Source organism: Chiloscyllium punctatum, chromosome 26 (genome assembly GCF_047496795.1).
Source record: "Chiloscyllium punctatum isolate Juve2018m chromosome 26, sChiPun1.3, whole genome shotgun sequence".
In the NCBI taxonomy this organism is placed as follows: Eukaryota; Metazoa; Chordata; class Chondrichthyes; order Orectolobiformes; family Hemiscylliidae; genus Chiloscyllium; species Chiloscyllium punctatum.
This window is the reverse complement of record NC_092764.1, coordinates 74,974,281-74,993,212: the sequence shown is the minus strand read 5'-3', so window position 1 is coordinate 74,993,212 and position 18,932 is coordinate 74,974,281. Positions and strand designations below refer to the sequence as shown.

Genomic DNA, 18,932 nt, shown 5'->3' with positions numbered 1-18,932 from the left:
CACAGACCCCCTCACACAGAGACACACGCACAGACACACACTCTCACACAGAGACACTCGCACAGACACACACACCCTCACACAGACACTCACACACATGCTCGCACAGACACACACCCTCACACAGAGATACTTGCACAGACATATACACCCTCACACAGAAACACTCGCACAGACACACACCCTCACACAGAGACACTCGCACAGACACACACACCCTCACACAGAGACACTCGCACAGACACACACACCCTCACACAGAGACACTCGCACAGACACACACAGAAACACTCACACACACCCTCACACAGAGGCACTCGCACAGACACACACACCCTCACACAGAGACACTCGCACAGACACACACACCCTCACACAGAGACACTCGCACAGACACACACATCCTCACACAGAAACACTCGCACAGACACACACACACCCTCACACAGAAACACTCGCACAGACACACACACACTCGCACAGACACACACACCCTCACACAGACACACACACCCTCACACAGAAACACACACCCTCACACAGAAACACTCGCACAGACACACACACCCTCACACAGAAACTCTCACACACACACACACCCTCACACAGACACACAGAGACACTGGCACAGACACACACCTTCACACAGAGACACTCGCGCACACACACCCCCACCGCCACCGCCACACAGAAACACTTGCACAGACACACACACCCTCACACAGAAACACACACCCTCACACAGACACACAGAAACACTCGCACAGACACACACACCCTCACACAGAGACACTCGCACAGACGCACACACACCCTCACACAGAGACACTCGCACAGACACACACACACACACTCGCACAGACACACACACCCTCACACAGAGACACTCGCACAGACACACACACCCTCACACAGAAACACTCGCACAGACACACACACACCCTCACACAGAGACACTCGCACAGACACACACACACACACTCACACAGACACACACACCCTCACACAGAAACACTCGCACAGACACACACACCCTCACACAGAAACACTCGCACAGACACACACACACCCTCACACAGAGACACTCGCACAGACACACACACACACTCACACAGACACACACACCCTCACACAGAAACACTCGCACAGACACACACACCCTCACACAGACACACAACCTCACACAGACACACTCGCACAGACACACACACCCTCACACAGAAACACTCGCACAGACACACACACCCTCACACAGAAACTCTCACACACACACACACCCTCACACAGACACACAGAGACACTCACACAGAGACACTGGCACAGACACACACCTTCACACAGAGACACTCACACAGACACCCCCCCACCCCCACACAGAAACACTTGCACAGACACACACACCCTCACACAGAAACACACACCCTCACACAGAAACACTTGCACAGACACACACACCCTCACACAGAAACACACACCCTCACACAGACACACAGAAACACTCGCACAGACACACACACCCTCACACAGAGACACTCGCACAGACACACACACACCCTCACACAGAGACACTCGCACAGACACACACATACACTCGCACAGACACACACACCCTCACACAGAGACACTCGCACAGACACACACACCCTCACACAGAGACACTCGCACAGACACACACACACACTCGCACAGACACACACACCCTCACACAGAAACACTCGCACAGACACACACACACCCTCACACAGACACACACACCCTCACACAGACACACTCGCACAGACACACACACCCTCACACAGAAACACTCCCATACACACACACCCTCACACAGACACACAGAGACACTCACACAGAGACACTGGCACAGACACACCCCCACCCCCACACAGAAACACTTGCACAGACACACACACCCTCACACAGAAACACTCACACAGACACACACACACAGAAACACTCGCACAGACACACACTCTCACACAGAGACACTCACACAGACACACACACACCCTCACAGAGACACTCACACAGACACACACACACCCTCACACAGAAACACTCGCACAGACACACACACACCCCCTCACACAGAGACACACGCACAGACACACACTCTCACACAGAGACACTCGCACAGACACACACACCCTCACACAGACACTCACACACATGCTCGCACAGACACACACCCTCACACAGAGATACTTGCACAGACATATACACCCTCACACAGAAACACTCGCACAGACACACACCCTCACACAGAGACACTCGCACAGACACACACACCCTCACACAGAGACACTCGCACAGACACACACACCCTCACACAGAGACACTCGCACAGACACACACACACACACACAGAAACACTCACACACACCCTCACACAGAGGCACTCGCACAGACACACACACCCTCACACAGAGACACTCGCACAGACACACACACCCTCACACAGAAACACTCGCACAGACACACACACACCCTCACACAGAGACACTCGCACAGACACACACACCCTCACACAGAAACACTCGCACAGACACACACACACCCTCACACAGAAACACTCGCACAGACACACACACACTCGCACAGACACACACACCCTCGCACAGACACACACACCCTCGCACAGACACACTCGCACAGACACACACACCCTCACACAGAAACACACACCCTCACACAGAAACACTCGCACAGACACACACACCCTCACACAGAAACTCTCACACACACACACACCCTCACACAGAGACACTCGCAGACACACAGAGACACTCGCACCGACACACACACCCGCACACAGACACTCACACATTCACACACTCACACACATACACACCCTCACACAGAGACACATACACAGACACACACCCTCACACAGAGACACTCGCACAGACACACACACACACCCTCACACAGAAACACTCGCACAGGCACACACACCCTCACACAGAGACACTCGCACAGACACACACACCCTCACACAGAAACATTCACACAGACACACACCCTCACACAGAGACACTCGCACAGACACACACCCTCACACAGAAACACTAACACACACCCTCACACAGAGACACTCGCACAGACACACACCCTCACACAGAGACACTCACACAGACACACACACACCCTCACAGAGACACTCACACAGACACACACACACCCTCACAGAGACACTCATACAGACACACACACTCCCTCACAGAGACACTCGCACAGGCACACACACACCCTCACACAGAAACACTCGCACAGACACACACACACCCTCACACAGAAACACTCACACAGACACACACACTCCCTCACACAGAGACACTCGCACAGACACACACACCCCCTCACGCAGAGACACTCGCACAGACACACACCCCCTCACACAGAGACACACGCACAGACACACACTCTCACACAGAGACACTCGCACAGACACACACACCCTCACACAGACACTCACACACATGCTCGCACAGACACACACCCTCACACAGAGATACTTGCACAGACATATACACCCTCACACAGAAACACTCGCACAGACACACACCCTCACACAGAGACACTCGCACAGACACACACACCCTCACACAGAGACACTCGCACAGACACACACACACACACACACACAGAAACACTCACACACACCCTCACACAGAGGCACTCGCACAGACACACACACCCTCACACAGAGACACTCGCACAGACACACACACCCTCACACAGAGACACTCGCACAGACACACACACCCTCACACAGAAACACTCGCACAGACACACACACACCCTCACACAGAGACACTCGCACAGACACACACACCCTCACACAGAAACACTCGCACAGACACACACACACCCTCACACAGAAACACTCGCACAGACACACACACACTCGCACAGACACACACACCCTCACACAGAAACACTCGCACAGACACACACACCCTCACACAGAAACTCTCACACACACACACACCCTCACACAGACACACAGAGACACTGGCACAGACACACACCTTCACACAGAGACACTCGCGCACACACACCCCCACCGCCACCGCCACACAGAAACACTTGCACAGACACACACACCCTCACACAGACACACAGAAACACTCGCACAGACACACACACCCTCACACAGAGACACTCGCACAGACACACACACACCCTCACACAGAGACACTCGCACAGACACACACACACACTCGCACAGACACACACACCCTCACACAGAAACACTTGCACAGACACACACACCCTCACACAGAGACACTCGCACAGACACACACCCTCACATAGAGACTCTCGCACAGACACACACCCTCACACAGAGACACTCTCACACCCTCACACAGACACACAGAAACACTCGCACAGACACACACACCCTCACACAGAGACACTCGCACAGACACACACACCCTCACACAGAAACACTCGCACAGACACACACCCTCACACAGAAACACACACCCTCACACAGACACACAGAAACACTCGCACAGACACACACACCCTCACACAGAGACACTCGCACAGACACACACACCCTCACACAGAAACACTCGCACAGACACACACACACCCTCACACAGAGACACTCGCACAGACACACACACCCTCACACAGAAACACACACCCTCACACAGACACACAGAAACACTCGCACAGACACACACACCCTCACACAGAGACACAGAAACACTCGCACAGACACACACACCCTCACACAGACACACACACCCTCACACAGAAACACTCGCACAGACACACACACACCCTCACACAGAGACACTCGCACAGACACACACACACACTCGCACAGACACACACACCCTCACACAGAAACACTCGCACAGACACACACACACCCTCACACAGACACACACACCCTCACACAGACACACTCGCACAGACACACACACCCTCACATAGAAACACTCCCATACACACACCCTCACACAGACACACAGAGACACTCACACAGAGACACTGGCACAGACACACACCTTCACACAGAGACACTCGCACAGACACACCCCCACCCCCACACAGAAACACTTGCACAGACACACACACCCTCACACAGAAACACTCACACAGACACACACACACAGAAACACTCGCACAGACACACACTCTCACACAGAGACACTCACACATACACACACACACCCTCACAGAGACACTCACACAGACACACACACACCCTCACACAGAAACACTCGCACAGACACACACACACCCCCTCACACAGAGACACACGCACAGACACACACTCTCACACAGAGACACTCGCACAGACACACACACCCTCACACAGACACTCACACACATGCTCGCACAGACACACACCCTCACACAGAGATACTTGCACAGACATATACACCCTCACACAGAAACACTCGCACAGACACACACCCTCACACAGAGACACTCGCACAGACACACACACCCTCACACAGAGACACTCGCACAGACACACACACCCTCACACAGAGACACTCGCACAGACACACACACACACACACAGAAACACTCACACACACCCTCACACAGAGGCACTCGCACTGACACACACACCCTCACACAGAGACACTCGCACAGACACACACACCCTCACACAGAGACACTCGCACAGACACACACACCCTCACACAGAAACACTCGCACAGACACACACACACCCTCACACAGAGACACTCGCACAGACACACACACCCTCACACAGAAACACTCGCACAGACACACACACACCCTCACACAGAAACACTCGCACAGACACACACACACTCGCACAGACACACACACCCTCACACAGACACACTCGCACAGACACACACACCCTCACACAGAAACACACACCCTCACACAGAAACACTCGCACAGACACACACACCCTCACACAGAAACTCTCACACACACACACACCCTCACACAGACACACAGAGACACTCACACAGAGACACTGGCACAGACACACACCTTCACACAGAGACACTCGCGCACACACACCCCCACCGCCACCGCCACACAGAAACACTTGCACAGACACACACACCCTCACACAGAAACACACACCCTCACACAGACACACAGAAACACTCGCACAGACACACACACCCTCACACAGAGACACTCGCACAGACGCACACACACCCTCACAAAGACACACTCGCACAGACACACACACCCTCACACAGAAACACTCGCACAGACACACACACCCTCACACAGAAACACTCGCACAGACACACACACCCTCACACAGACACACTCGCACAGACACACACACCCTCACACAGAAACACTCGCACAGACACACACACCCTCACACAGACACACTCGCACAGACACACACACCCTCACACAGAAACACTCGCACAGACACACACACCCTCACACAGAAACACTCGCACAGACACACACACCCTCACACAGAAACACTCGCACAGACACACACACCCTCACACAGAAACACTCGCACAGACACACACACCCTCACACAGAAACTCTCACACACACACACACCCTCACACAGACACACAGAGACACTCACACAGAGACACTGGCACAGACACACACCTTCACACAGAGACACTCGCGCACACACACCCCCACCGCCACCGCCACACAGAAACACTTGCACAGACACACACACCCTCACACAGAAACACACACCCTCACACAGACACACAGAAACACTCGCACAGACACACACACCCTCACACAGAGACACTCGCACAGACACACACACCCCCTCACACAGAGACACTCGCACAGACACACACACACACTCGCACAGAGACACTCGCACAGACACACACACACACTCGCACAGACACACACACCCTCACACAGAGACACTCGCACAGACACACACACCCTCACACAGAAACACTCGCACAGACACACACACACCCTCACACAGAGACACTCGCACAGACACACACACACACTCGCACAGACACACACACCCTCACACAGAAACACTCGCACAGACACACACACACCCTCACACAGACACACACACCCTCACACAGACACACTCGCACAGACACACACACCCTCACACAGAAACACTCCCATACACACACACCCTCACACAGACACACAGAGACACTCACACAGAGACACTGGCACAGACACATACCTTCACACAGAGACACTCACACAGACACCCCCCCACCCCCACACAGAAACACTTGCACAGACACACACACCCTCACACAGAAACACACACCCTCACACAGAAACACTCACACAGACACACACACACAGAAACACTCGCACAGACACACACTCTCACACAGAGACACTCACACAGACACACACACACCCTCACAGAGACACTCACACAGACACACACACACCCTCACACAGAAACACTCGCACAGACACACACACACCCCCTCACACAGAGACACTCGCACAGACACACCCCCACCCCCACACAGAAACACTTGCACAGACACACACCCTCACACAGAAACACTCGCACAGACACACACACCCTCACACAGACACACAGAGACCCTCACACAGAGACACTCGCACAGACACACACACCCTCACTCAGACACACACACCCTCACACAGACACACAGAGACACTCACACAGACACACACCCATTCGCACAGATACACACCCCCTCACACAGACACACAGAGACACTCGCAGAGACGCACACCCTCACACAGAAACACACACCCTCACACAGAGACACTCACACAGACACACACACACCCTCACAGAGACACTCGCACAGACACACACACCCCCTCACACAGAGACACTCGCACAGACACACACACACCCTCACACAGAAACACTCGCACAGACACACACACCCCCTCACACAGAGACACTCGCACAGACACCCCCCCACCCCCACACAGAAACACTTGCACAGACACACACACCCTCACACAGACACACACACACCCTCACACAGAGACACTCGCACAGACACACACTCACCCTCACACAGAGACACTCGCACAGACACACACACCCTCACAGAGACACTCACACAGACACACACACACCCTCACAGACACTCGCACAGACACACACACACCCTCACAGAGACACTCGCACAGACACACACACACCCTCACACAGAAACACTCGCACAGACACACACACCCCCTCACACAGAGACACTCGCACAGACACACACACCCCCTCACACATAGACACTCGCACAGACACACACACACCCTCACACAGAAACACTCGCACAGACACACACACCCTCACACAGAGACACTCGCACAGACACACCCCCACCCCCACACAGAAACACTTGCACAGGCACACACACCCTCACACAGAAACACTCGCACAGACACACACACACACCCTCACACAGAGACACTCGCACAGACAAACACTCACCCTCACACAGAGACACTCGCACAGACACACACATCCTCACAGAGACACACACATACCCCCTCACACAGAGACACTCGCAGACACACACACACCCTCACACAGAGACACTTGCACAGACACACACACCCTCACAGAGACACACACATACCCCCTCACACAGAGACACTCGCAGACACACACACAGAGACACTCGCACAGACACACACACACTCTCACACAGAGACACTCGCACAGACACACACCTTCACACAGAAACACTCGCACAGACACAGGCACCCTCACAGAGACACTCGCACAAACACACACCCTCACACAGACACACAGAGACACTCGCACAGAAACACTCGCACAGACTCACACACCCTCACACAGAGACACTCGCACAGGCACACACACACCCTCACACAGAAACACTCGCACAGTCACACACATCCTCACACAGAGACACTTGCAAAGACACACATACCCCCTCACACAGAGACACTCGCCCTCACACAGAGACACTCGCACAGACACACACAACCTTACACAGAAACACTCACACAGACACACACCCTCACACAGAGACACTTGCAAAGACACACACACACCCTCACACAGAGACACTCGCACAGACACACTCACCCTCACACAGAGACACTCGCACAGACACACACACCCTCACACAGAAACACTCGCACAGACACACACACCCTCACACAGAGACACTCGCACAAACACACACCCTCACACAGACACACAGAGACCCTCACACAGAAACACTCTCACAGACACACACACCCTCACGCAGAAACACTCACACAGACACACACACCCTCACACAGAAACACTCACACAGACACACACCCTCACACAGAAACACTCACACAGACACATAACCTCACACAGAGACACTCGCACAGCCACACACCCTCACACAGACACATAGACAACCACACACCCTCACACATACACACAGACACTCACAGAGAGACACCTCGCACAGACACACAGACCCACTCGCACAGACATATACACCCTCACACAGAAACACTTGCACAGACACCCCCACCCCCACACAGAAACACTCGCACAGACACACACACCCTCAGACACACAGAGACACTCACAGACACACACCCTCACACAGAGACACTCGCACAGACACACACACCCTCACACAGAAACACTCGCACAGAAACACACAACCTCACACAGACACACAGAGACACTCACACAGACACACACCCTCGCACAGAGACACTCGCACAGACACACACACCCTCACACAGACACTCGCACAGACACACACCTTCACACAGAGACATTCGCACAGACACACCCCCACCCCCACACAGAAACACTTGCAAAGACACAGAAACACTCACACAGGCACACACACCCTCACACAGAAACACTCGCACAGACACACACCCTCACACAGACACACACACCTTCACACAGAGACCCTCGCACAGACACACACACCCTCACACAGAAACACTCGCACAGACACACACACAGACACACACACCCCCTCACACAGAGACACTCGCACAGACACACACCCTCACACAGAAACACTCGCACAGACACACACACCCTCACAGAGACACTCACACAGACACACACACCCCCTCACACAGAGACACTCGCACAGACACACACACCCCCTCACACAGAAACACTCGCACAGACATACACACCCTCACAGAGACACTCGCACAGACACACACACACCCTCACACAGACACACTCGCACAGACACACACACACCCTCACACAGACACACTCGCACAGACACACACACCCTCACAGAGACACTCGCACAGACACACACACACACACCCTCACACAGACACACTCGCACAGACACACACACCCTCACAGAGACACTCACACAGACACACACACACCCTCACAGAGAGATACTCGCACAGACACACACACACCCTCACAGAGAGATACTCGCACAGACACACACACACCCTCACAGAGAGATACTCGCAGACACCACCTCACACAGAAACACTCGCACAGACACACACACCCTCACACAGAGACACTCGCACAGACACGCACACCCTCACACAGAGACACTCGCACAGACACACACTCACCCTCACACAGAGACACTCGCACAGACACACACTCACCCTCACACAGAGACACTCGCACAGACACACACCCTCACACAGAGACACTCTCACACCCTCACACAGACACATAGACCCCCACACAGAGACACTCGCACAGACACACACACCCTCACAGAGACACTCGCACAGACACACACACACACACCCACTCGCACAGACACACACACCCTCACAGAGACACTCACACAGACACACACACACCCTCACAGAGAGATACTCGCACAGACACACACACACACCCTCACAGAGAGATACTCGCACAGACACACACACACCCTCACAGAGAGATACTCGCAGACACCACCTCACACAGAGACACTCGCACAGACACACACTCACCCTCACACAGAGACACTCGCACAGACACACACCCTCACATAGAGACTCTCGCACAGACACACACCCTCACACAGAGACACTCTCACACCCTCACACAGACACATAGACCCCCACACAGAGACACTCGCACAGACACACATAACCCCACACAGAGACACTCGCACAGACACACACCCTCACACAGATACACGCGCACAGAGACACACACATTCACACTGAGATACTCTGACAGACACACACACCCACACAGAATCCACACTCTCTCACACACACCCACCCACAGAGAACCCACACTCACTCACTCACACATGCACTCACACGGAATACACACTCACTCACACACACCCACACTGAATCCACACTCACTCAGAACCCACATGCACTCACACATACTCACCCACACAGAATCCACATTCACTCACACCAAATTCACACTCACACGCACCCACCCACACAGAACCCACACTCATCAGACACACTCCCCCGCACAGAATCCACACTCACTCACACACCCACCCACACAGAACCCACACTCACTCAGACACACCCCCCCGCACAGAATCCACATGCACCCACCCACAGAACCCACACTCACACACACCCACCCACACACACAGAATCCACACTCACTCACACCCACACACAGAATCCACACTCACGCACACCCACACACACAGAATCCACACTCACTCACACAGACACACACAGAATCCACACTCACTCACACCCACACACAGAATCCACACTCACTCACACACACAGAATCCACACTCACGCACACCCACACACACAGAATCCACACTCACACGCACCCACCCACACCGAATCTACACTCACACAGAACCTGCACTCACTCACACCCACACACAGAATCCACACTCACGCACACCCACACACACAGAACCCACACTCACTCACACGCACCCACCCACACAGAATCCACACTCTCACACATGCACCCACCATACAGTATTTACACTCTCTCATGCACACACCCAAACAGAATTCACACGCACTCACCCACACAGAATCCACACTCACTCACACACAGAATCCTCATTCACTCACACACACACACACACTCAAACAGAATCCATACTCACTCACACAGAATCCCACACTCACACACCCACACAGAATCCACACTCACACACCCACACACCCACACAGAATCCACACTCACACACCCACACAGAATCCTCATTCACTCACACACACACACACACTCAAACAGAATCCATACTCACTCACACACCCACACAGAACCCACACTCACACACCCACACAGAACCCACACTCACACACCCACACACCCACACAGAACCCACACTCACACACACGCACCCATACACACAGAATCCACACTCAGTGGTTAGCACTGCTGCCTCACAGCGCCAGAGACCCGGGTTCAATTCCTGCCTCAGGCGACTGACTGTGTGGAGTTTGCACATTCTCCCCGTGTCTGTGTGGGTTTCCTCCGGGTGCTCCGGTTTCCTCCCACAGTCCAAAGATGTGCAGGTCAGGTGAATTGGCCATGCTAAATTGCCCGTAGTGTTAGGTAAGGGGTAGATGTAGGGGTATGGGTGGGTTGCGCTTCGGCGGGGTGGTGTGGACTTGTTGGGCCGAAGGGCCTGTTTCCACACTGTAAGTAATCTAATCTAATCTAATCTAAAACCCACACACCCCCACCCACACAGAACCCACACTCTCACCCACACACAGAATCCACACTCACTCACACACCCCCCCAAACAGAACCCACACTCACTCACACCCCCCCAACACAGAATCCACACTCACTCACACACCCACCCACACAGAACCCACACTCACTCACATACCCACCCACACAGAACCCACACTCACACCCACACACACACAGAATCCACACTCACTCACACACACCCCCAACACAGAATCCACATAGAACCCACACTCACCCCCCCCACACAGAACCCACACTCACTCTCACACCCCCACACAGAATCCACACTCACACACACCCATCCACACAGAACCCACACTCACTCACAGAGCCCACACTCACTCACACACACCCCAATACAGAACCCACACTCACACACCCCCCCCCACACAGAATCCACACTCACTCACACACCCCCCCCACACAGAACCCACACTCACTCACACACACCCCAACACAGAACCCACACTCACTCACACACACCCATCCACACAGAACCCACAATCACACACCCCCCCCACACAGAATCCATACTCACACATACACACCCACACAGAACCCACACTCACTCACACACCCACCCACACACACAAAACCCACACTCACACCCATACACACACAGAATCCTCACTCTCACACACACACACACTCACACACCCCCAACACAGAATCCACACTCACTCACACACACCCACACAGAACCCACACTCACTCACACACCCCCACACAGAACCCACACTCACTCACCCCCACCCACACAGAACTCACATTCACTTACCCCCCACACAGAACCCACACTCACACACACACACCCCAACACAGAATCCACACTCACTCACACACACCCCCCCCCACACAGAGCCCACACTCACTCACACACACTCCAACACAGAACCCACACTCACTCACACACACACCCCCCACACAGAGCCCACACTCACTCACACACACCCCAACACAGAACCCACAATCACACACCCCCCCACACAGAATCCATACTCACACATACACACCCACACAGAACCCACACTCACTCACACACCCACCCACACAAAACCCACACTCACACCCTCACACACACCCACACAGAACCCACACTCACTCACCCCCACCCACACAGAACTCACATTCACTTACCCCCCACACAGAACCCACACTCACTCACACACACCCCAACACAGAACCGACACTCACTCACACACACCCCCCCCCCACACAGAGCCCACACTCACTCACACACACCCCAACACAGAACCCACACTCACACACCCCCCCACACAGAACCCACACTCACTCACACACACCCATCCACACAGAACCCACACTCACTCACACACCCACCCACACAGAACCCACATTCACTCACACACACACCCCAACACAGAACCCACACTCACTCACACACCCCACGCACACAGAACTCACACTCACTCACACCCCCCGCACACAGAACCCACACTCACTCACACCCCCCGCACACAGAACCCACACTCACTCACACCCCCCGCACACAGAACCCACACTCACTCACACACACCCCAACACAGAACCCACACTCATCACACACCCCCACACAGAACCCACACTCACTCACACCCCCTCCACACAGAACCCACACTCACTCACACACACACCCCAACACAGAACCCACACTCACACCCCCTCCACACAGAACCCACACTCACTCACACACACAGAATCCACACTCTCACACATGCACCCACCACACAGTATTTACACTCACTCACGCACACACCCACACAGAATGCACACTCACTCACACACCACCCCCCCACACAGAATCCACACTCACTCACACACCCCCACACAGAACCCACACTCACTCACACACCGCCACACACAGAACCCACACTCACTCACACACCCCCCCCACACAGAACCCACATTCTCTCACACACACCCCAACACAGATCCCACACTCTCACACCCACACACACAGAACCCACACACCACCCACACAGAACTCACACTCACTCACACACACCCCAACACAGAACCCACACTCACTCACACATACCCACACACACAGAATCCACACTCACTCACACACCCCCCCCCACACAGAGCCCACACTCACTCACACACACCCCAACACAGAACCCACACTCACTCATACACACCCACACAGAATGCACACTCACTCACACACCACCCCCCCACACAGAATCCACACTCACTCACACACCCCCACACAGAACCCACACTCACTCACACACCGCCACACACAGAACCCACACTCTCACATCCCCCCACACAGAACCCACACTCACTCACACACACCACACACATTCACTCACACACACCCCAACACAGAACCCACACTCACACACCCCTCCACACAGAACCCACACTCACTCACACACACCCCCACACAGAACCCACACTCACTCACACACACCCCCACACAGAACCCACACTCACTCACACACACCCCCACACAGAACCCACACTCACTCACACACACCCCTCTGACACAGAACCCACACTCACTCACTCCCCCACACACCCCCACACACATTCACACACCCACCCACACAGAACCCACACCCACAGCCCCCCACACAGAATCCACACTCACTTACCCCCCCCACACAGAACCCACACTACTCACTCACCCCCCCACACAGAATCCACACTCACTCACCCCCCCTCACTCACCCCCCCACACAGAACCCACACCCACACCCCCCCCCCCACACAGAATCCACACTCACTCACTCACACACATCCACACAGAGTACACACACTGACTCGGACACATACTTATACACATAGATTCACTCACACACAGAGCTACACTCTCGCTGGCACACACTCTTACACACCCACACACTCAGACTTTCTTACGTGCGCGTGCACACACTCAGACGTACATATGAACACATACAGTCTCAATCACATAAATACATGCACACACACAGACTCACACATACGCACATGCACACAGACCCACACGCTTATATAGGCATGCCGCACACAGACTCTCACACGCGCACACACTCTTACATATGCATGTACACACAGACTCACTTACAGACGCACGCACACACAGACTCACACGTACATACACATGCACGCACACAGACTCACACAAACGCACGCGCAGACAGACTCTCACTTACATACACACACGCACACAACCTCACACCTACACATGCATGCAGACTCACACCTACACATGCATGCAGACTCACACCTACACATGCACGCACACACACACACACCCCTGCACAGAGAGACAAACTCACACACACTTAGTCATGCATACCAATCATGAAGAGTAAGTGACTATGACTGTTGGAGCCAATTACAACATCTACTCTGGCAGTGCGATAACAGCTACCAACCCCTAACCAAGGTGGGGATGGGCTCTGCTCCTTTGGCTGAGCTCCAAGAGAGAAAGGAGAGTTGGAGAACTGCACTGAGTACGACGCCAACAGAGGGGTGTGCCACACACTGGGTGGTATTCCTGCCAGGAGGCAGGAGCACTGGCCTCAAACTCCAGGTCAGAACCTGACGCTCAGGCACGATGTATTGATAACACAGGTTGCATATCAACCCTTCCAATGGACAGCAATAGGAGCTGGTCAGAATGGGACAGGGCCCTGGTGATGGCAAGACATTGAACGCTCCACCATCACTCTCCAACTACAACATGGATGGGCGAATGTCACAGAGTTCAGTTACCACCACCACCACCCAACCCCAACCCCAACTCACCTACACTATTCATTTATAGTTCACATCAATAACCCTCGCTTCCCCACGGCATTAATCACCTCTGACTCGGCCCCTTACATTTCAAGGTAAAGGGTCCCACACAAGTGCCAACAACGCAAGCCAAGTGGTCATGAAATGCCAACCGCTGGCTTCTGATGGAACACAGGGAGAGGAAAGTGCCAACTTACCCGGTTATAGGCATCAGCGTGGTGCGCGGCAAAGTAAGTCATGTTATCCAGAGGGAGCAGGCCAGGAGGTGTCCGACTGAAGTCCAAGGAGGGATTGGCACTGTTCTGCAGGAGGAAAGGACACCGTGTTTAGGGATGACAAAAAGATCGATGGAGGGGCAGGAAGTGTTGAGGATTCTGCAGAAGGACTCAGAAAAGCTAGGGGAGCGGGCAAAGAAGCAGCAGATGGAGTACAATGTGGGAAAGTGTGAGGTAATACACTTTGGCTGGAAGAATAAAGGTGTAAGCTATTTCCTAAATGGGGGAAGGCCTCGGATGTCTAAAGACTTGAGCGTCCTAGTTCAGGATTCCCTTAACACAACCGTTCGGTTGGCAGTTAGGAAGGTAATATTAGCGTTCATTTCAAAGGGGTTAGAGTACATGGCTGAGGCTGCGTAAGTCTCTGGTTGGACGGCGTTTGGAATATTGTGAGCAGGTTTGGGCCCCGTATCCAAGGAAAGAGCTGGTCCAGAGGAGGTTTACAACAATGATCCCCAGGATGAAGGGCCTGTCATATGTCGAACAGTGAAGCACTCTGGGTCTGTACTCAATGGAGTTGAGAAGGATGAGGAGTGGATCTGACTGAAACTTTCAGAATATTGAGAGGCCAGGACAGAGTGGACACAGAGACGACGTTTCCACCAATGGGAGAGATTAGGAGCTGAGGGCACAGCCTCAGAGTGATGGGGTGCCCCTTCAGAACTGAGCTGAGGAGCAATCTCTTCAGCCAGAGGGTGGTGAAAGCTGTGGCAGGGACCAAAGACAGTGTCTTTGTAACATTCAGATGGAGGAGGTTTCGTCCACTTTGGTACCTCAGATCAAACGATGGAGGGATCAGGAGAGAACTGGCGGTGAGGAGATCGAGGTGGATTTTGTCTGCATAGTTTTTGCATTTTTGAAACTTTTTTTTAACAGTTGCACACTGCAAATTGTCGCTGCATTTTGGGGTGATGACATCGATGGGCAGCGAGTAGGTAAATGCAGAGGTAAGAGTGTGGGAACAGGGAATAGGAGCTGGGAGTGGAACAAGTGAGTCAACACTGGGGAGATGTTGAGGAGGATGGCGTGGTCACCCAAGTAGGTAGGGTGGTAAAGGCAGCAAATGGCATGCTTTACTGGTTGGGGAACCAACTATTAGAGTCAGGGTGACATGTTGCAGCTTTCTAGGACTTGGGTTAGCCCCCTCACCCCCCCCCTTAAAGAACTGTGATCACTTCTGGTCACCACATTACAGGAAGGATGTGGAGGCTTTGGAGAGGGCACAGAAGGGGTTTATCAGGACGCTGCCCGGATTAAAGGGTACGAGCTACAAGGAGAGGCTGGAAAAACTCGGTGTGTTTTCTCTGGAGCAGCACAGGCTGAGAGAAGACTTGATCGATGTCTATAAGATGATAGGGTGAGAGGGGGAAGTTCAAAGAAGATATGAGGAGGACGTTTCTGTTACACAGAGAGTGGGAGGAGTCTGGAATGCACTGCCGGGGGTGGGGGAGGAGGCAGATATGATAGGGGTGCAAAAGGGACTTTTAGATGAGCACATGAATAGGCAAGGAAATGGAGAGATATCGACCGAGGGCAGGCAGAAGGGATTAGTTTAATTGGGCATCATGTTCGGCACAACATTGGTGGGCTGAAGGGCCTGTTCCTGGACTGTGCTGTTCAATGTTCTGAAGGGAGCCTGGTGCTGGAGCACAAGTTTGCAAAGACAGAGAGGGGTCAAAGCATCGTTTTATTGAGCAGAGGGGGAATGATGGCGGATTTGAAAGAGAGGAGGAAGCGAACTATTAATAATGTCCTTTGTGATTTTCCATCCTTCCAGTGATGCACCGGGCCGAACGTCCTCTGAAGTTACCCATGTCCCTTGTCCAATGCACTTGACACAAACTTGTATCGTTCTCTAGTTTTAGTCTTATATTTAATAAAGAGAATGGCTGTACTGGATGTGGTGCGGTGAAGGTTCATTGAAATGGTCCCCGGGATGTTCCCACGCAGAGTAAATTCACTGGCGTTCAGAGGCATTAGATCTCACTGATACAAACCTCTGAAGATGCTAACGTGGTAAATCAAAACATTGTTGCCCTGATGGTCAGACTTTCAAAATAAGGGACCAGTCATTTAGCACAGAGACGAGGAAAGGGTTTTCACCCCTTTGAATTCTCCACTCAGAGCACCTCCACCATTACATACATCCAAACTTCAGATGAGCAGGTATTTTGGATGTTAGGTGAATCACGGGATAAGGGCAGTAGTTGTGGAAGGGGAGTTGAAACTGAATGAAGGAGCAGGCTTGAAGGGTCTCACGGGCTGCTGTCACTCCTACTTATCCGATCCACGTGTTTCAACAACACTGGCACCTTCTCAACAAT

At 53.4% G+C, this 18,932-nt stretch overlaps 1 protein-coding gene across 2 annotated transcripts in view; it reads right to left on the bottom strand.

Annotated features, from left to right (window-relative positions):
- Nucleotides 1-18,932, bottom strand: part of elmo3 (engulfment and cell motility 3) — a 157,799-nt gene that overhangs the window by 52,308 nt on the left and 86,559 nt on the right. For both annotated transcript variants that reach the window (XM_072547656.1, XM_072547659.1), the window contains exon 13: nt 16,531-16,635. In XM_072547656.1, the coding sequence (XP_072403757.1) occupies nt 16,531-16,635 (105 nt within the window). The remainder of the gene's footprint in view (nt 1-16,530; nt 16,636-18,932) is intronic.